The sequence below is a fragment of the Phoca vitulina genome, unplaced genomic scaffold (genome assembly GCF_004348235.1).
Source record: "Phoca vitulina isolate PV1807 unplaced genomic scaffold, GSC_HSeal_1.0 scaffold19, whole genome shotgun sequence".
NCBI classification, from domain to species: Eukaryota; Metazoa; Chordata; class Mammalia; order Carnivora; family Phocidae; genus Phoca; species Phoca vitulina.
In genome coordinates this window covers 8,972,009-8,993,944 of record NW_022589722.1, presented here as the reverse complement: position 1 = coordinate 8,993,944, position 21,936 = coordinate 8,972,009, and the positions used below count along the sequence as shown (strand labels likewise).

The 21,936-nt window shown below is 35.4% G+C and overlaps 1 protein-coding gene across 4 annotated transcripts in view; it reads left to right on the top strand.

Annotated features, from left to right (window-relative positions):
• CEP83 (centrosomal protein 83) overlaps positions 1-21,936 on the top strand; it is a 131,245-nt gene that overhangs the window by 102,658 nt on the left and 6,651 nt on the right. For all 4 annotated transcript variants that reach the window (XM_032416713.1, XM_032416710.1, XM_032416711.1 and 1 more), the window contains 3 exons: positions 6,864-6,939; positions 9,505-9,662; positions 11,613-11,742. In XM_032416713.1, the coding sequence (XP_032272604.1) occupies positions 6,864-6,939; positions 9,505-9,662; positions 11,613-11,742 (364 nt within the window). The remainder of the gene's footprint in view (positions 1-6,863; positions 6,940-9,504; positions 9,663-11,612; positions 11,743-21,936) is intronic.

Below are 21,936 nucleotides of genomic sequence, written 5' to 3'. Positions count from 1 at the left end.
TAGTGAATGTACGGTGTTATATTAATCTCATTACTCAGGAAAAAATTACTTCAGGCAGAGATATATATATATTATTTACTCATGTCAGGTTTTATGAATGATTAATTTAAATGTTGGCTGCTACAATTCTAGAATCACAAATCTGTAATGGATTTGGAGAGCCAATTTTGTCCTATTCTTTGCTTTTAGAGGAGTACTTTTTTTTTTTAACTGTTTCAGATAGGTAAAGCTTTTTTTTGTTTGTTTATTTTATTTCTCCTTGACAATATTTAGAAAGGAGAGAGATTCTTTCCCCAGAAAAACCCTACTCTAATGTTTTATCCCATTATGGTTCCACAGTTTAGCCAGTTAGGTTCTTTTCTGTGAGAATTTAAGGTTGTTTCTCCTGGTTTGGCTTCTGTTGACATAGTGACAGATGTCAAGCAAACTGTTGTTACTTGGAGACGATAATGAATGTGGCCCTTGGGGTTTTTTTTTTTTCTTTTTTGCTATATAAAATAGCATTCATTTCTTTAGCCTTTCTTTAACAGAAATCATTTTCTGTTCCATTAGTCACTTCGATAATTTTTTTGTCACTTCAATAATTTTTTTGATTTCAGTTTCTCCAGATCATTTATAATGTATAATTGACCCGAACTTATTTTAAAATAAGGACCTAGTAACTAACACAAAATGTAGCAGAAGGAGTAATTTGCAAAATTTATATGACTTTTTTTTTCTAAGATTTTATTTATTTGACAGAGCACAAGCAGGGGGAGTGGCAGGCAGAGGGAGAGGGAGAAGCAGGCTCCCCAAGGAACAGGAACCCTGAAGCAGGGCTTGATCTCAGGACCCTGGGATCATGACCTGAGCTAAAGGCAGTCGGTTAACCAACTGAACCACCCGGGCGTCCCTATATGACTTTTTTAAAAATGATCTACAATTTTGTTTTTCTCAAGGCAGGTCTGATTTTCTGATTTATAAGTCTAGCTACATAAACCAGATCTATTTTGGTCATTCATTAAAATAATCATAATTGCAAGCTTGTCTTATTTAGAATTTATAATAGGTCAGCAAGAGACTACCTGTAGAGAAAAAGGTCTTGCTTAAGGAGCTGAAAAGTCTAAGTCATATAAACCAGAAGTATTCATTTATTTACAAACAACAAATATCTGTGATAAGTAAGATTAATTACTGCTTTGGCAGATGCTTTAAATTATTAATTATATACCAGTCTCCTGTCCTCATTAAAGTGGTTTCTTCTTCACTAGACTAAATAACAAAAGTATTATTCTAACAGTATTCTGTATTTCAGGAGACTGTCCCACCCCACAATGAGTTTATAAAATTCATAGTTACCTGTAAATTAAAAACATGGAAAAATTATTTAAAATTTTAAAATATTTTTAAAAGGATTTTATTTATTTTTAAAGATTTTGTTTATTTGAGAGAGAACATGAGAGAGAGAGAAAGAGAAAGCACAAGCAGCGGGGAGGGCAGAGGCAGAAGGAGAAACAGGCTCTCCGATGCGGGGCTCTATCCCAGGCCCCTGGGATCACAACCCAAGCTGAAGGCAGATGCTTAATCAATTGAGCCACCCAGGCATCCCTTGAAAAGGATTTTAAGTAAGAAACTATTTATTCAACTTTTGGTTATGACAGTAACGCAACTCCAACTAAGTTAAGTGAAAAAAGGGTCTTTATTAGCAGACATAAATTGTGGAAAGAACAGGGATTGTGCTGGTCTCATGGACACCTGAATCTAGAAACATTCTTCCCTCCTTTCATCTCACTCCTCTCTTCTAACTCTTATGTCTGTTTCTCTCTTACTGCTTTCTCTGTGAAGCCAAGACTTTATTTTTGAGATCAAAGAAGATAGGATTCTTACTTGATGATGTAAGTCAGAAAAATCTAGAAGAGAAGTTGGGCCTGGTTCACATGCCCATTCCTGGGTCCATCACTATGGCTAGGGGGATAGGGGCACTCTGATTCAGCCTAGGTTTATGCCTATTTCAGAGTGGTGGGGGGTGGGGGAAGTATATTTCGTTATCAGAAGTGAGGAGGAGGTATGTTGGGGAAATAGCAGCAATTACCAGCTCAAGGAAAGGGAACTTGATCATTTAAGTTAATCCTGTAGTGAATCCCTTATTTTTTGCATTGCTTAAAGCCAGAGCTCTTATTTTCCATTTGTGGCTTTGTGATTTTTTCAGAAACATTGAAAAAAATTATTTGTTACTTAATATATCTCCTTTCTATTTATATTTCATCTTTAGATGAATTATCTGTTGTGTATCATCTTAGTGGAGAGGAAGGGACTTATACTTGGCCAGTTGGGCAAGTTCTGTTCCAGAATTTGAACTGCAAAGTAAGTGATAGAAGAATATGTGGCAACATTTGGAGGACAGATGGTTCTTTGGTATGTCCTTGCTGGTGATTCTGGTCAATTATTTTAGCCTGGTTGTGGTGTTAATTCAGTGAGTCTCATACCTTCCTGGGAAAGTCTCTTTTTGCTAATAATGGCCAGAATCAGAACTTGGGTGCCTGATACGGTATTACTAGTCACACAGAACTATTTAAATCTAATTTTAAATTAATAAAAATTTTTAAAAAATTAAAACTTTAGTTCTTCAGTTGTACTATTTGAAATGTGCACTATTTGAAGTAGCTACATGTAGCTAGCTAGTGGCTATCATATTGGGTGTTACAAATTATAGAACATTTCCATCATTAAAAAAACTTAATCACATAGTACCATTGGATTGTAAATTCCTTAAGGATAGGAATTCAGTTTTTGTTATTCTCTGGTATATCTGTAACACTTAGGACTCGGCTTAGCATTTGTAGGTAGTCAGTAAATATTTGTTGAATGTTGAAATGACACACATGAGCTGCCTGCCACAGAAAACCTAGGCAATAATCATCATAATTAGCTACCTGTACTGTGAAGAGAACTTGGAATGACTCCATCTCACTGTTACTCCTATTGTTTCTGTTTAAACTTTTCTGTAGTTCCATTGTCTGTTGTACCTTGGCCCTCTGGTCTATCAACTATTTCTTCTTCCATTATTTCTGTAATTACTTTAAAAATATAAAGTACTTGATCTCATAGTTTCTCATTTGGCAACTTACTCATCCTTCACCTTTTGATTTCTCCTCATGGCCAACCCATTAAACCTATCTTTTCAACAATATTTGCTGGATCTCTGAAATCTCTATTCCATTACCAATAATTTTTTTTGCAGTCTCCACATTTTAAAAAAATATACCCTCACTGAAACCTGACTTGGTCCTGGCAACCCTTTTAAGTGGAATTAGTCTTCCTTCCTCTTTCCTGCAACTAGGGACCAAGAAGGAAATCTGTGTTTATGAACCCCACTTCTGCTTCTAGACAATTGTTTGACTAACTTGGGTTAAAATGGTTTTGCTTTTGATACTCATTGCATCCATCTTATTCCTATTTTCTTCTCTGTCATTGACTAACCTACAAGATGTTCCCCAACAGTCGCTGAAGACCTTGACTTCTGGCTCAATTTGTTTTTATTTTCTATCCTTTGTCATTGTTCTTTGTGACTGCACCATTCATATTGTTGACCCATCTAACAACTTAGCCTTATAGTTTATCTTCTCTCTGGTACTCTTTTCTTTATTGCACTTTAGCAGACCCTACACTTAGCCATTTCTTGGACTTTGTCATCCCTTAGAACTGATCATTTCAAAGACATAAATTTTTTTCTCTTATCCCCTTCAATCTCACTGAAGACACTGCAGTTTGATATTCAAATTGATATTGAAACTAGTTCTTATACTTTTTTCTTCTAGTCTCTTAGCTTGGCTCCCTTGCTTCCCATTCAGCTTGGAATCTATTTGTCCACTATTCAACTGTGCTCTCACTTGTGCCTGAGCAAAAGCTCCTGGATGTAAATTCTCTTAACTTCTCACTGAGAATTTCTGTATCCTCATCCATTCTCTCCTCCCTTTCTATTTTAATGAAGATATCCATTCTCCCTTTACTTCTCAAGAGTTCTGAATCCCATCCCTTTTGTTTCTCTAGAGTCTTACTTCATTGATTATCTTCTTCATCTGTGTCTAATTTCTTTACCCCAGACTCTTATTTTGCCTTCAAGGTCCAGCTCAAATTGCATTTGTCTTATGTAGCCTTTACTGTACTGATAGCCTTTTTTTTTTTTTGAGAGAGAGAGAGAGAGGAGTGGGGGAGAGGGAGAGAGAATCTTAAGCAGGCTCCACAGGGCTCAATCTCACAACCCTAAGACCTGAGCTGAAATCAAGAGTCGGAGGCTTAACCAACTGAACTACCCAGGTGCCCCTGCCTTTACTGATATCCTAATGAAAGTTAGTTAATTGCACTTTATTCTGTACTTTTTAGTTCTATTTTAAGACTTGCTTTCTTTTGATTTGTTGTGACATACCTTAAATATTCAAAACCTTCTCACCAAAAGAGATACTATACTTTATTCCTAAGTGCAGCATTGCCTTTTGAAATAATTTGTTCTGAACACTTTTGTTACTGAGATTAAGACCATTGAATTTATTCCTAAACCCTAATCAGCTCTATTAATTTTTATTTATGTTAAATTCCACTATCCCTTATAATCCTAGCTGTAATGATCTCAAATCATGGACTAATTTTCTTTTTAAAAAAACCATCATATCAGTTGTAGATTCTGACCCTGCACTGCTTTAGTGAAGTGAACTGAAGAAAACTTTGTATGTCCTCTTTTAATAGTCTACCGTAATGGTATTCTTAACTCCTTTCATATTTTAATGAAAGTCAAATACTCTTTATCATTGGTTTCTTTGGCTTCAGTTTTTATTTGTAGGGCATTGTTTCCTTTCTTATCTATATAACTTATTTAGAAAACATTTAGGCCACACTGCTTTCTTAACAGGATTTTGTTTCTAATTGATTTACCAGGTGTATCCAAAATCTTGACCAGAGCTAAGAATTACTTGGGGCCTAACTTTCTAACTCTGGAGCTCAGCTGGGACCCACAGTATTTTCTCCTCTGTTTGTATCGTCATGATTTTGTAGAAAGAAACCTTTATTAACTCTAAAAGCACCAAGTTAATAACATCTATAAACATTTAAGGTTGAAATGCACAGAAAGTTTGAGAGAGTAATAATGTAGTTGGAATTATGAAATAAGAGTATGACTGGTACTGTTAAAGGAGCAAAAGTAAGAGCAAGACTGTCCCTTTTCCTTTAGATCCATTGTTTCTGGCATTGTATGTAAATGTCTCAGGAAGCATTGGGTCTTTGGTTTCTGCCATGTCATATTGTCCAGTCACCTTACACATTTAAATGTCTAATCCAGGATTTGGGTTGGGTCATTCAGTCCATCTACAAATATTTATTGAATACTTACTAGGGTTTAAAGCACAGCCCTAGGCTCTTGAGACTGTTGTCTTTCCAATAAGCAGTTCTAATTGGATTGATAAGTGCTAATAATGCCAAACTATATATACTAAATGCCAAATGACTTGTATTTCAGATAAGTGTTTAAGGAATTTTAAAAAGGGAGAGGTTAAGGGCATATCCTATCACATATTGGCATATCCTATTAGCTTAAAGTCTTTCACCTATGGTTAGTCATTTGGTTACCAGAGATACTCTACATTTCAAGGTTCTGGTTGAAAATGTATCATTCCTTTTGAAAAGGACACACATTGTATAAACATTCATTTCAGGGATGAAAGCTTATATTTTTTAAAATATACTATGGTGTCTTATACTAGATAGTTTTCTTGTAAATTTTGAACTTAAAATCATTAAAATTGCTGCATAATGAAATGGGAAAGGAACACTTACTTGGGTTAGAAGACCCAAGTTGGTTGGTTGGTAACCAATATGATTTGGGCCTGAGCCTCAATCTCTTTATTTATAAAATTGAAATGACTCTGCTTACTTTCATAGAATTATTGTGAGAAATTACTATAGTTAAAAATGACCTTGGGGCGACTGGGTGGCTCAGTTGGTTAAGCATCTGCCTTTAGCTCAGGTCATGATCTCAGGGTCCTTGGATCGAGCCCCGAGTCAGGCTCCATGCTCAGTGGGGAGTCAGCTTCTTCCTCTCTGTGCTCTCTCTCTCTCGCTGCTCTCTCTCAAATAAATAAATAAAATTTTTAAAAAATGATCAGCCTTAATTAAATGCCTGTTTTACTATAGCTATATCAGAGTAGGCATTAAAGATACACTGAGGAGGGACACCTGGGTGGCTCAGTCGGTTAAGCGTCTGCCTTCGGCTCAGGTCATGATCCCACGGTCCTGGGATCGAGTCCCACATTGGGCTCTCTGCTCTGCGGGGAGCCTGCTTCTCCCTCTGCCTCTGTCTCTGATGAATAAATAAATAAAATCTTTAAAAAAAAAAAAAAGATACACTGAGGAGCTCCATAATCTTGTAGGGAGCAAGTGAGTAGCAGTGTGTCTGAAAGCTATGAAATATTGTATGGTGATAAAGATGGCTTCTCCCATACTGGACAACTTTCTGAGGCCTTAGCGACACATTGTTCACTCTTCCACCAAAGGCCATCTGTTCAGGTTGTTCCCTATGTTTATCAAAATCCTACTCATCAGATTTATATGTCCATATAAACAGTCTCTCATCTTCTTAGACATACTTGATTTCTCATCTTCTCTACGCCAGTAGTTTGTAGATTTTTCCAGAGCAAAAGCAGAAATTTGTTACATCTTAGTTATATGTGAACACACTTAACTGCCTGAAGTCAAAATATTTATCGTTTTATCTGCCACGTTGCAAGCACAATGTCTGGTGTCAATATGGGTACCCTAATGTGATTATCTAATTCATTGAAATATATGAACTATGGATTCTTAATAATATTTTTTTGTTGGGTTGTGATATTTAGGTTAAAACTTCAACAACAAATTGTGAATATTGAAAATGCAGAGAAAGAAAAAAATGAAAATTCTGACCTGAAACAGGTATGATCTTAGCAAACATTTTGCTTTTATTTAAGTGCTTCTTTAAATCTGTATTTTGAATGTGTTTTTTGATTTTTTTTATTGAAGTCTAATTAACATACAGTGTTATATTAGATTGAGGTGTACAATGTAATCATTCAACAATTCTATACATTACTCAGTGCTCATCATGATAAGTATACTCTTTTTTTTTTTTTCCCCATCACGGTAACTATACTCTTAATCCCCTTTATCTGTTTCACCAGTTTGTTCTCTGTATTGAAGGGTCTGGTTTTTTGTCTCTTTTTTTCTTCATTTGTTTTGTTTTATTTCTTAAATTCCACATATGAGTGAAATCATATGGTATTTGCCTTTGTCTGTGTGACTTATTTCACTTAGCATTATACCCCCTAGGTCCATCCATGTTTTTGCAAATGGCAAGATTTAATTCTTTTTTAGGGCTGAGTAATATTCTATTGTATGTATATACCACCTCTTCTGTATCAGTTAATCCGTGGATGGACACTTAGGTTGCTTGTGTGTGTGTGTGTGTGTGTTGAATCTATTCACATTTCACATTTCACATTTTGAAAATATCATTATAATTGATAATGTATTGATGAGGTTGATAAAGATAAAATTTTTAAACCTCTTTAAGCTCTAGTTAGTAAGCTGCTTTTCCTAACTGCTATTTTTCTTAAGGTCTTTATATGCTGTGACCCACAATGAATTTTTTTAAATTGTAGTTTAAAGAACAGTTTTTTAATATTCTGATCTAAAAAATTGATTAGAAAGATCATCTAGATTTTAAGTTCCATGTAGCATTGACTTGTAACTTTTTATTTCTTACTCCATGAGCTGCATCTTATTATATCCCTATGAAATGTGAAATCTAAGGGTGGTATTTATGGAAGGAAATTTATATTTAAAGAGTTATTTGGGTTTAAGAAAAATTTATATGGGCAAAACATGGAAGAGTGTTCTTTCCTTGATTCTATTTTCTTTTTTGTTTAAAGTTATGAGGTAGTGAAGATTCCATTTTTAGGATTTATGCTTGCAAGCTAGCTGGAATTGCTTTGCATATGCAGTTGTGGTTTCTAAGTCTCAACTAGGAGGACATAATGTTTGATACTCTGAGAGAAGTTATTTAGTACCATATGCATTGGGCTTTCTGTCATTTATTAGATAATGAGAGATATTAAGCTCCTTGAAAGTTGCTTGTTCAGTCAACTGTAATACAGATTTAATATTTACAACTCCAGTTAAAAATAAAGACTGACTCGTTCTTAATGGGGAAATTTATTCTGAAGTACAAATGTGAGACATACCATTTTACTTTATTCTGACAATTGTCTTATTGGCTTCGCTGCCATCAGGAAATGCAGGAATTATTTTGCATTTATTTAATTTATTGAGTAAAGAATCTGGTTTCTTTTGACTCTTGAGTCTCATAATGGGTTCTTTTGGTCCTGTGTCTCTTGATTCTCTCCTTCCACCTTTTCTCAGAGAATGGCTAAGAGGTAAGACAAGGTGAAAGAAAATGAGTATTTGCTGGGGCACCTGGGTGGCTCAATCAGTTAAGCATCTCTCTTCGGCTCAGATTATGATCCCAGGTCCTAAGATTGAGCCCCGCATCGGGCTCCTTCCTCGGCTGGGAGTCTACTTCTGCTTCTCCCTCTCCCCCCCACCCCCAACTTGTGCGCTCTCTCTCTCTCTCAAATAAATGAATAAAATCTTTTAAAAAAATAGAAAATGAGTATTTGTTAATTAATTGGTAAAATGACTTATGGAGGAAGTAGGTATAACTGTGCTCCAAGTGAAGATTATTTGGATGTAACTTAAAAGCCTGTTAATTTGTAACTAGATAATTAGCTACTTTTCATGAGAAAAATTACTCCCAGATAAAGGTAAATTAGGATGGAGAAAAAACCTGAGTGACATTTCATGGTTTGATAAATGGCTCTACGGGCCAAGGAATCCTTGCCATTCTTTAAGTTTCTTAGAATATCTTTCTTCTGCCCAGTGCTGGATGTTTGGAATGCTTTGAAACTACTTAAAAACAATGTAAGAGCAATCCCTTCTGTATTTATGATTCCTAACTATTTAGAAAGCAAAACTCCTGGAAGGGTTGCTGATCATAGGGTATATGGAAATGGGAGAATGGATTTCCTTAGCAGCTTTCCCAGCTGATGTGCTTTTAAAATCTGTTCTTTCCTAGGAGGCTATAGGAAGTTCAATGGAGAATCTCTCTAATGGTTGGATTCTCCTTTCTCACTTCTCTCCTCTCCTTCTTATAACCCTTTTCCTACTCCCAATACCTCTTCCGACCTGCTTATTTTGGGAAGAAGAGGACAGGACTTAGTGGCAGACTAAGGAATCTGGTTCTTGATAGTCTCTGGTTATATTAGGAAATGATCCTATACTATTGGATCCTCATGATGCTGCTGTTTATTATTTAATTTCAGAGTGTCCTCAAGGACACATCAGTTGGGTGGGGCATTTGTGAAGGAAGATGCTTACTATCCTCTTCCTTTCTCATATGGTATTACATATGCGGCCTTATGTTTCTCTTTCCTTTCTTTTAAGCAAATCAGTAGTTTGCAGATCCAAGTGACCTCGCTTGCACAGTCAGAGAATGAGTTGCTGAATTCAAACCAAATGCTGAAGGAAATGGTGGAGAGGTTAAAACAAGAATGCCGAAATTTAAGAAGCCAAGCTGAAAAAGCACAACTAGAAGTTGAAAGGTAGAGTTTGCTCTTTTTTATATACAAACTACTTCTTCTTTCTGCTATATTATATGTAGTTCTTTTAGTGATGATTCCAGTATTGAATGTGTTCTGGGAACTAGTTATAAATACCCTTTGACAGTGTACAATGGTATTAGGTAATGTACTTTGTTTCTAGAGAATGAGCTTTATGGACTCTTGAATTTTTTTTTTTTTAAGGCATTTAGGGCAGAAGACTTTTTTAAAATTCTGCCTAACCACGATATTCTGCAAACCCTCAGAGAAACACTTCTTTAGTCATTGAGTACACCAATACATTAATACATTTTTTACTTCAAATATCTAAATTCTTCTTCTGAATGCCAGAGAACAGAAAAAAAATTCTGTGACTTGCAAAACTCCCTAAAATTAGAACTATAATCTCTTGGATTTTTCCTTTGAATAGTTCATTTATGTGTTTATTTTTTGGCCTTGAAATTTGTTAGTAGTAGACAGTGTATAGTAAACTGGCAAGGAGGTGGTTTTGGTGATATTCAAGCTCTTATATTCTCTGGAAAATTTTGTTTAGATGTGATAGAAAGCTGCTTTTTTGTATTTGCTTTGTCTTGATAACATGTGAGTATTTTTTTGTTGTTGTTTCTACAAAACATTATTCTTTTTGGATTTTCTCTTCTGAAGGTTACTTTGCCACATAAAACTTTTTTTTTTCCTTTAGTTTCTCATTATTTCATATTTTAAGGCTTTCCATAGTTTCACACATGCAAATTTTAAGAAAAGAAAGTAAGCAAGGTGTTTGTCCATAGTACATTGTGACATTCCACAGGGTCCAAATTATTTTGCTTATATTTTGCAAAAAATAGAAATTTATATCTTGGAATCCCCAAGTGTTTGATTAAAATGCACTTAAGAATTGTAATGACAGTATACCTAGCAAATTTAAATAATTTATCATTGGTTTCTGAATGTTACTCATAGGATTATACAGTAGAAAATAGCTGGATTAAGTGTTAATCAAATATGATTTTGGTCCCAGCTAAAATATTTAAAGTCTTGTATGACCTTAGACACAAAATCTGATATCTCATTTTATAAATCTCATTTGTACTGCCATATTATATGTAGTAATGATACTAAAAATTATGCAAGGTATGCAGAAGAACTTTAAATATATAAATTGTTATAATATCTTAAAATACCATTTATATGAATTTTATTCTATTCAGAAAACATCCTGCGTTGATTTTTCAATCCTGGGTTGATTTTTAGCCAGTTTTATTAGACCCAGTTGGTTTGGTTTTTTTTAATGTTTCAAGTTTTTATTTAAATTCTAGTTAGTTGGCATATAGTATAGTTTTAGTTTCAGGAGTAGAGTTTAGTGATTTATCACTTAGATAAAACACCCAGTGCTCATCACAAGTGCCCTTCTTAATACCCATCACCCATGCTAGATTCAGTTTTTATAGCTTGGTGGTTATCATGGTTCAAAGCTGGTTATCAAGTGTTTGTCCTGCTGTTAATTAGGTGTAAGTCTTAAGCAGACTCCTCATTGAGCAGGGAGCCCGACGTGGGGCTCTATCCCAGGACCCTGAGATCATGACCTGAGCCGTAGCCAGACGCTTAATCCACTAAGCCACTCAGGCGCGCCCTAGGTGTAAGTCTTTAAGCAAATTTGTTTACTTTCTAGGCTTCAGTTTCCTTATCTATAAAATGGAGATGATAGAAGTACTTAACTCAAGGGGTTATTGTGAAGAAAAATGGCGTAGTATACACACTGTTGTCAGCACAGTGCCTGGTTCACAAGAGGTATTCAGTAATGAGAGAACTAGCAAATACGTGACCATGTAAGAGAACCCACAGTTGGATACTTAACAATGTAGTGAAGCAGGTAGTGAGTTTGATTATACTTGAGATAATATCTATTTAATCTTAAGAGTTAACTTCCGTGTTTTGCATACATTCTTTTGACAGGACTTTGGAAGAGAAACAGATACAGTGGTTGGAAGAAAAGCATAAGCTTCAGGAACGTATAACTGACAGAGAAGAAAAGTATAATCAAGCTAAAGAAAAACTGCAGCGAGCTGCAATTGCCCAGAAAAAGGCAAGTGGTTCTTATTAAAGTGATTGCTATAAAGTAAAATATAATTAACTATTCTGGGAGAATAAAATGTAATTAAAACTGAGATTTCATGTATGTTTAATTTGATATTTAAACGTGACATTTTGCTGTCAACCTTGCAGAGATAAATTGGGAAAATGCAAACTGCTTAACAGGTTTATTTCTAAATTTCTTGTTCCAAGTCGGTTTTTCAGAGCCGAAATGCATTTTCCCCACGGTGTTTTTTCATTGATAAAGTTTCTAGACCAGCCCATGTAAGTCTTATTTAACTCATTGTGCACTTAATAAGATTACAGGGCGATTGGGTCTGTTTTAGCTATGCTTAACTAATACTTGTTTGTAACATCCTTTTTGTGGTTAAAATGCTTTTTTGTTTCCAACTCAGAAATGAGGGAGCAAGTATCTCCTTGCCCCAGGAGAAAGTTGCCCCCCCACCCCCGCCCCGGCTTCTGAAACAGCCGTTATAGTTACCACAGCTGTGATCTTTTTTAAGTTTCACTTTGCAAGCGTATTTGCTCCATAACCTAAAAACTTTGTTTTCTTGGAAATAGTTCAGAGCATCATGGAAATAATATAATCAGATGATTCATCTAAGTCAGTGGTTTACAACTTCTTTTCTATTGCAGAAAACCCAAGGAATGTAGCATGGCCCCATCAATAACCATGACTCATGGTGCAGTGATTCAGCACTTATTTTCAACAAGATTTGGTGCATGTGTATGGAAGTGGGGGGTGGGGAGTAGCATTAAAAAAATCCCATAAATGATGTAACATGCCCCCATTTGATAAGTTCCATTAGTAAGGGCATTTGTTTTGGGGAGGCAAGAAGGTCTGAGATGAGAGGAAGGCGCTTCTAGGCATAGGCACACCAGTATCTTAATATTAGTCTGTACGTTTATTGGGAAGGTTAGCTCTTCATATTTACATAAGAGAAGAGAACTGTATATCATTTACATATTCTGAATTTGGAAACCAAAGACACAGTTCCTAGTCACCCATTTATGGTAACTGGATCCAACTGCCAAATGCATCCTGATAGTTGGAGTGACAGTAGGAGAAGTCTACAAGTCATTGTTTCCCCACTTTCTTGATATCTGAATATTGCTTCTCTCTTCCCATAATGCTGGAAGTAGTATAACATTGAGATTAGAAAACAGCATTTACTGTCTGGGACTCTCAGTGTTTTATACTCAGATACAAACACTGTCTTTGATTTTCCCCCTGTGTCTGTCATTTCTTTTTCTTTCTGTCCATATAAGTACTGAGTACTTATGGGTATTAATGGGATTTCAGTGAAGTGTTTTATGGCTTGGGATGATCTTAGAAATTTTACTTATGGTAACTTGTACTGTTTGAAGCCTAGAAGCATCTAAAGCCAGATTTTAGCCAAAAATCGGTAGAAATTATAAAAGCTGATTTTATCTTTCACAGAGAAACGTTTATGTTAAGGTTTTAGAGGTAAGTATTCTGGAGATCAGATTCTAATTACTACTGAGGTTAGTTTGGGTTGACTTCTTTTGGAGCAAAAGTGACATCCAGTGGTGAGAGAGATTACCAGCTAAGTATACTAGAAAGAGGGGAAGAGCTGATAATTTAAGAAACCTGGCAAAATAACCTTTCATCAATATTGTGACCTGGGGTGAATTTTTTTTTTCTACTGAAATACCTGCCAAATGATGGGTGTGAACATAGGAAATATCCATATCATTTTAAGAAATATGATCTGTGAGTTACGATTTTAAGTCATAGGAAATTGTTAAGTTCAATTCAGTGAATAATTATGACCCAGAGCTTGTGGGACACTTCCTTAGAGGCTTATAGCTTTAAAGTGGGAAAATAGACAATATATGTTACATAGAAATACTATAAAAAGTCTGTGAGTACATATAATTTTAGGGCTGGGGGATTTTAGCATTCAGATAGTTCTTATAGATTAGGAAACTGAAGTGGTAGGTAGCCAAGATTACTTGACTAGTAAGATTCAGTGCCATAACTAAAATTTACATTTTTCTGTTCTTAATCCTGTGTTCTTTCTGTGCTTTTACTCTTTTAATTTCCCAATTTCTTTGATTCCAAATACTTAACTGCTTTTTTCTTCATTGTACCCATATGGGTCTTATTTCTCATGGTAGAATAATCACTATAAAGTTAATTTCTTTAATTCAAACTCTTTCCCATTCAAGTTAAAGATAATGCTTCTAAATGAAAATTTTGGCTGTAAGATGACACAAATAATTCTTAAGAGTGCAATAGACTTTAAGTTCTTTACATGACAAAAATCATAACTTTGTTATGCAGTAAGACTTAAAACAAGTCACAGAATATTAACTGTAGGGCAGAAATCATAATCCTTTAGTGTGTGATTCTTATAACTGGGGAGTAACAGCTTTATTTTTCCCCTGAGGCTAGAAAAGATGGCTTACTGCCATCTGAGTATGTTTGTTTATGCACAAAGCTTATGTCATTTCTGATAAGTGTTTTTGGGTAAGATCTTTGTATAATGATATTTTGCTGTGTTGATTTGTTTGGAAAAACTTGACCAGGTATCTTGAGTTGGAATGCCTTTTTGTGACTGTTGGCTTCTGGGTATGTTTTTCTCTATACATTGTTGAAGTGTGAGTATGAAGAGAGATCTCTTGGTTTGAGCACAGTGGGTTGTACTTTTCCTTTTGAGGCACTTGAGATGACAACTTGTTATTTATATTCTAAGGTATATTTCTCTGAAATTATTCTTGATTAGATTATTGTTATGAATGTTTTTGGGGAAAAAAAATGAACTGTAGTCTTGAAGTTGTAAAATATCTGTTGAATATGTTGTGTGGCCTAGCATTATATTCTACACGTAGGGGAAAATAGAAGCCATGATTAATTCCTGCTTTTGATGACCATATAATCTAGTTGGAGAAATAAGATACATGCAATACCTAAAGAATACTAATAGTCACTCTCAGGTGATCTGTTTGGACACTAAAGTTTGAGACCAGGTTCAGGGAGAAGAAAGCCTGAAGACAGGAAGACCAGTTAGGAAGCTATTTTAATACAATGAGGTAAGAAGTGTGGAATTTGGGCTTGTGATATAGGAATGAAGGTAAAAGGTGACACTTTAGAATTATTTTAAAAGTTATAGCATATGGTGCTAAATAAGAAGGAAGAAAAAATATGAAGTGTTTTAGTTGTGAGAGGATATAAATGGAGTTGTCATGATGGAGTAGGGAGAGAACACATGTCAACTGGAGTAGAAAGAGAAGATAAGTTCCACCAAACACATGTCAGAACTGAAGTGAAGGTGGCACATCCCTGTACTCATGTCCCAGCCTCTTAAGTGAGGGTACCATGTAAGTAACTAGAAATAATGGAATGTAAAGCATGGAGATCAGTAATTCAGATTAAAGATAAAGAATTAGACCCTTGAGATTTTGGAGATGACTGAAGAATAAAAGGACTAAGAATTAAGTTGACTTAGAAAGAGGAACTAGATTTAGTAGAGGAATGGTCATAGAGGTAGAAGCTATGGTATGGTGTTGTAAAAGTCACAGGAAAAGAAAGGTATCAAAGATAAATGGTCATTTAGCATGATTACTGAAAAGAGTTCATTGAATTTGGCAATAAGGTGGTAAAAGAGGAATCCCAGGTTTGGTTCTTGTATTAGTGTTCTTTTGATTTTTCTATTGCTCCTTTGTGTTGTAATAATACTTGTAACACTAAGGCATCCACTTGACAATGCTGTGATTGTATTGGACCACTAAAATCAAAATTAAAATCATTCCTTACAGCCAGTTTCCCCTCTGAACTTTCATTTCTTTCAGTAGAATGTCATTCTTCCTATCACTTATGCTTCAAACCTTTGATTCACCCCTCCCCCATATCTAGTCACTGTATTGGTTTCCAAGGGCTGCTGTAACAAATACTGCAAACTGTGTGGCTTAAAACATCAGAAAGGTATTATTTCATAGTCTTGGAGGTCAGAAGTCCAAAATCAAGATGCCTGTAGGGCCATGCTCCCTCCAAAGGCTGGATCTGTTCCACACTTCTCTCCTAGCTTCTGGTGGTTGCTAGCAATCCCTGAGTTTTCCTTGGCTTGTAGGCATATCATTTCATTCTGTCCCTCTGTCCTCATCTGGTGTTCTCCCTATGTGTCTTGTGGAGTTTACAATAGTTGTAGAGCATGAAAGATGTAAATCAAAGATGACAGCTATTCATTGTTAGTCTATGAATAACAAAAGACACTCCTGTCACTCAGGAAATTCCAAGGATTTTAGGAACTCTGTGCTAGAAACGCAGGACAAAGACCAAATAAATTTCTTTCTATATCATGGTCACATTCTGAGGTTCTCGGTGGACATGAATATTTGGGAGACACCACTCAACCCAGTACAGTCACTCGGGCCTATGAATTCTTCCTTTATAATGTGTCTTGCATTTTTTCCCTTCACCTCATTTCCTTTTATTCCTGTTGCTAACATCCTAACTCAGGCTCTATCCACTACCAGGTTTCTCTGTATTCATTTAGCCAATTTATTCAAGAAATTTATTGAGTACCTACTTCTGTATCCATCTGGTAGTTTCGTTCACTGGAATAGAGAAATAAAGATTGTGCTGAGGAGTTTACATTGCAGTGGGTGGATGACAGAGTAAAGAAACAAATATTTGTCAGGTGGAGATGTGTGCTAACAGGAAAACTAAGGGGGATAGAGGGTGCTTTTTTAAATAGGTGGTCAGGGAAGGCTTTTTTGATAAGGTAACATTTGAGCAGAGACCTGAGGGGAAGATGCCGTGTTCTATATGTAGGGGAACAGTATTCCAGACAGAATAGCAAGTAAAAAGAGAGTGGCAGGAGTCTGCTTTGTATGTTGAAGGAATGCAAAGAAGGAGAGCTAGGTAGCTGGAATGGAGAGAAGTAGTAGACCAGGTGATGTTTTTATTCTTTGGTTTTTATTCTAAATGTGGTAGGAACACAATGGAGAGTTCTAAATTGAAAAATAATAAAATCTGAATTATATATTAGAAGAATCTCTGGCTGTTGTGTAGAGGGACAAATAGTGGAGTGGTAGTCAGATTCTGTCTATATTTTAAAGGTGGAGTTTACAATAGTTATAGAGCATGAAAGATGTAAATCAAAGATGACCTAAGATGCTGGGCTTGAGCACTTTGTTAAAATAGAGTTGCTATTTACTGACATGGGAAAGACTTTAGAAGGAATGGGTTTGGCAGTAAAATAAAGATGCTTCTTTTGGACATGTTAGCTCTTTGAGATACCCATTAGACTTCCACGTGGAGATGTTCACTAGTCTGGTGGATACATGAATTGGGAATTCAGGAAGGAAGACTAGACTAGAAATAAAGACTTGGGAGTTCTCATCAGATAAATGGTATTGAAAGCAAAGGGGTTGAATGAAGTCAACTAGAAAGTAAAGGAAGACTAAGAAGAGAATGGGTCTGAGGATTGAGCTTTGAGGAATGCCGAAGTTTAGAAGTTGAGAAGAAAAGGAATAAGAAAAGAAAACTAGGAGAACCAAGAAGCTACTGGATGCCAAGTGAAGAAAAGTGCTTCAAGAAAGATCAACTATATCAAATGACGTTGAGAGTAAGATGATAAAATAGCAATATGAAGACTAGGGATTCATTTGGCTATGCAGTGATTGTTGGTGGCCTTGTCAAGAGTTGTTGCCAGATTGAAGTGGAAGATAGAGTTTGTCTAAGGAATTTCGTCGTAAAAAGTAGAGAACTGGGGTGGTAGCTAGGGAGGGTTGTGAGTTCAAAGACTTCTTTTAAGGGAGGGGTGAATTATAGAATGATTCAGTAGCAAGGGGAAAATCAGTGATGCAGGAGAAAGGGGACAATTGCACAAATGATATTCTTTAGCAGCAATTGAGAGGTGGAAGGCGTAGAAACACAGTGTATCTATTATAACTGGGAAAAAGGCAAAATATATGATTATAAATTTCTGGTAAATTGATAGATGTGTGGAAATTTTCTCCTGATGGCTACAGTTTTCTTAGTGCAAAAAAGAATCCACGTCTTTAGCTCAGACTGTGAAGAATGCAGGTGTTAGATATCTGAGGAGAGACAAGAAGTTGTAAAAGAACATGAGACTTCGGGAGAGTGATTGGATTAGGAAAATTAGGGAGGAGCGTCAGGTAGCACAGTGCATAGTTGTATGTGTGTTTGCCAACTGTGTTCAGTTGTGTAGGTCCAGACATGCAGTCAGTAGAGAGTTGTATTTAATGAAAGTCCCAAGTTTTTCCAGGTGAGTTTGAAGAAGAGGGAGACTTGGGTCAAGGTACTGAGGGTGTCTGCAAAGAAATGATTATAGTGAGGGGGTCTAAGGCATTCACTGGGTCTTTTAGTTAACTAACCAACCAGTGCTTTTATTGCATTCTAGCTCATTTCCTGGCACCTAGTAAGTGCTCAGTAAATGGTTGGTTGTTTTACAGTGATCAGGATGAAGACACCATTGTCCTGAACTCTGACTTGAAGCTTTATCTCCAGATTTGCCTCTTAAGAGGCAAACTTCAGAGTCTATCTCATATACTGATGCCATATCAAACTTCTCAAAACAGTATCTTTTACTTATCAGTCCCTTGCTGGAGAACCTTCAGGCAGATCCACATCCCCATAGTATTACAGATTCTCCCTAATTAATTTCTTATCCTTTCCAGAAAGCCCTTTCTCATGATTTGGTACTCATAGACTGGAATTCCCTTCAGAAATCCCTATATTTTGTATTGCCCATAGTTAATATAGGGCCCAGTTAATGTGTACTGTGTGTGTGTGTGTGTGTGTGTATACTTAAGATTTGATGATAAATTTTGTATTACAGTTTAAATGAGCAATAAAAACGGAGAAATATAACTATTTGGAGATATAATGGAGAAGTTTTAAGATTGCAGGTTTATAACAATCATACAATAATGAAGTATTAAGCATTTTCATCTTTACAATGTCTGCTACTAGTTGGACTAAAATTCCTAAAAGGAGCATATGCTTTTGATAATGACAGACTAGGAAATAATGTGGATCAGCTCTCCACATGAAAACTAGAAGAATCGGACAAAGTATTTAAAAAAATATCTCCACAGAGGGCAGCAAAGAATTAGGAGGCCAAGATCCTGGAGAGGTAGGAAACAGAGAGAGGTGAGCATGGCCATGTGAGGTTGCTTTTCCCTTAGAGGAAACTGCTGTTTCCTGAAGAGACAGCTGAGAGGCTGAGAAGTGAAGCAAAGCTTTTGACAACTTCACAGGGCTTGGGGAACAAAAATTGGAGTTCAGAATTTGCCAGAGAGAGGATCTCAGGTCTAAGTATGCTAGTACTTTGGGTTGGGACCCCGAAGGGGAAGGATATACCCTTGGACTAAGAATGAACTGGAAATAGCCTAGCCCTTGCAAGTATTGAAACATAGCTTCAGATAATGTCAGTCCTTATAATTAGATTAAATTTATCCAAATTGTTAGTGTTTCTAGCTGCCTGCAAGAAACAAATGTAAATCTACTTTGGGGGAAAATAACATTATAAACTTCAAATTGTTTCCATAGTTTTAAAATATATAATAAATAAAAAATTAAAAATAAGCATAAATAAATAAAATATAAATAATAAACACAGATACCACTGCATACCTATTAGAATGGCTAAAATCTGAAACACCGACTGTACTAAACAGTGACAAAGATAGGAACAAATAGAAACTCTCATTCATTGTGTGGAATGGGAACAGGGTACAGCCATTTTGGAATACACTTTGGTAGTTTCTTACAAAGTTAGACATAGTCAAACCAGACCATCCGGCAATCATGCTCCTAGATATTTATTCAAATGCATTGAAAACTTATGTTCACACACAAAAAAACACATAAACGTTTATAGCAGCTTTATTCATTATTTGTCAAAACTTGGAAGTAAGCAAGATATCCTTCAATAGCTAAATGGATTAAAAAAAAAGAACTGTTCTACGTCCATACAGTGGATATTTTTATTTAGCAATAAAAACAAATGAGCTGTCAACCCATGCAAAGATGTGGAGGAACCTTAAGTTCATGTTGCTTGGTGTGAAGGAAACCAGTCTGAAAAGACTATATACTGAATGATTTCAACTATGTGACATTCTGGAAAAGGCAAAACTATGGAGACAGAAAAAAAACTCCAGTGGTTGCCAGGGGTGGAGAGGGTAGGGGTAAGGATGAATAGGTAGAGCAAGGGAATTTTGTAGGGCTGTGAAACTATTCCGTATAATACCATAATAGTGGATACATGATATCATGCATTTGTCAAAACCTATAGAACTGTACAACACAAAGATTGAAACTTCATGTCAGCTATGGACTTTAGTTAATAATATTATTTCAGTATTGATTCATTAGTAAATGTACCACATCCATGTAAGATGTTAGTAATAGGGGAAACTGTGAAGGGGGTAGTATATGGGAACTCTCTACTGTTACATTTTTCTGTGCAAACCCAAAACTACTTTAACTCTATTAATAAAGAATAATCGTCATCATCATCATCAACATCATCCCAACCACATGAGGAAATAACACTGAAAAGCAAGAGAAATGATAACCAATAAAAACAGACTCCCCAGTAGAGGATCCAGGTAATGAAGTTATCAGATATAGAATTTAAAACTAACATATTGTTTTAGGCTTAGAAAATAAAAGCTTGAGAATTGCTCCAGAAAACAAAACCATTAAAATAAATAGCAAGTTTAGAACTAAAATACACAATAACTGAATTATGAACTTAGTGGATAGATTTAACTGCAGACACCATCATCATTCTCAAGATATGACCAGAAATCAATGAAACAAAATATACGCTAGAGAAAATTTTAAATACCAAGGGCTAATTTTTTTTTTTTAAAAAATCAGCTTTTAAAAGATTAATAAAATTGATAAAGCCTTAGACTCATTTTTTCCTAACTCCCCACAATATAGGTAGGAAGTAAACACAGATGAACAATATCATGAATGAAAAAGGGGTATCACTATATTTCTTTCTTTCTTTTTTTCCCAAGATTCTAAGTAATCTCTACACCCAACGTGGGGCTCAAATTACAACTCTGAGATCAAGAGTTGCTTGCTCTACCGACCGAGCCAGTCAGGTGGCCCTATTATAGATATTAAAACAATAAGAATATTATATAAATAACTGTGCTAATTATGCAGTTTAGATGAACAAATTCTTTGAGGAACATCTTAACAAAACTAATACAGGAAGAATTAGGTAATCTGAATAGTCCTGTATCTGTTAAGTAAATGGAATCCATAATTTAAAACCTTCCATAGAGAAAATGCCTGGTTCATTTGGCTTCACTGATAAATTCTACCAAATACTTAAGAAATAATACCATTCTTAACACAGACTTTCCCAGGAAATAGAAAGGAAAACATCCCCACTTCTTATATAAGGTTAGAACCCAACATTGTTGGGTTTATGACATCATAAACAGATGTAAAAGTCTTAAATACTAGTAAACTGAATCTGGTGATATATAAAAATGATAATATACCATGAACATGTAGGGTTTATTCTAGGAATATAAAGTAGCTTAACATTCAAAATTGATTAGTATAATTCAACACTGTAACAGAACAAAGAAGAAAAACTATTGTGATCATCTTAATAGACATAAAAATCTGACAAAATTTAACATCCTTTCACAGTAAACTCATTAAAATAGGAATAGAAGGGATTTTGTAACTACAAAAGTCCTACATCTAACATCATACTTACTGATTAAATATTGAATGTGTCCCTCCACCCACCCAAGTCCAGGAACAAGACAAGTATGTGAACTATCACCATTTTGTTTAACATTTCATTGGAGGTCCTAGCTAGTATAATAAGACAAGAAAAAGAAATAAAAGATTTATAAAGAGTGGAAAGGAGGAAGTAAAATTGTCATTCACACATGACATGATTGTATATGAATAAAAATGCAAACATCTATCAAGCTGTTACGTACAATTTAAAATTGCTGGAAAAAGGTCAAGTAACAAATAGGGGATTTTTTTGTTATCCTATTTTACTATTCCTAGCAATTCTGTGAATAATAACTAAATTTAAGTACTCATATGAATCATTTTGTTGTGTTTGCCTTCTTAGGCTATTACAGGGTTCAACAGTCTTTTTTTTTGAGAGATAATTGACATATTAACATGTCAGTTTCAGGTAGA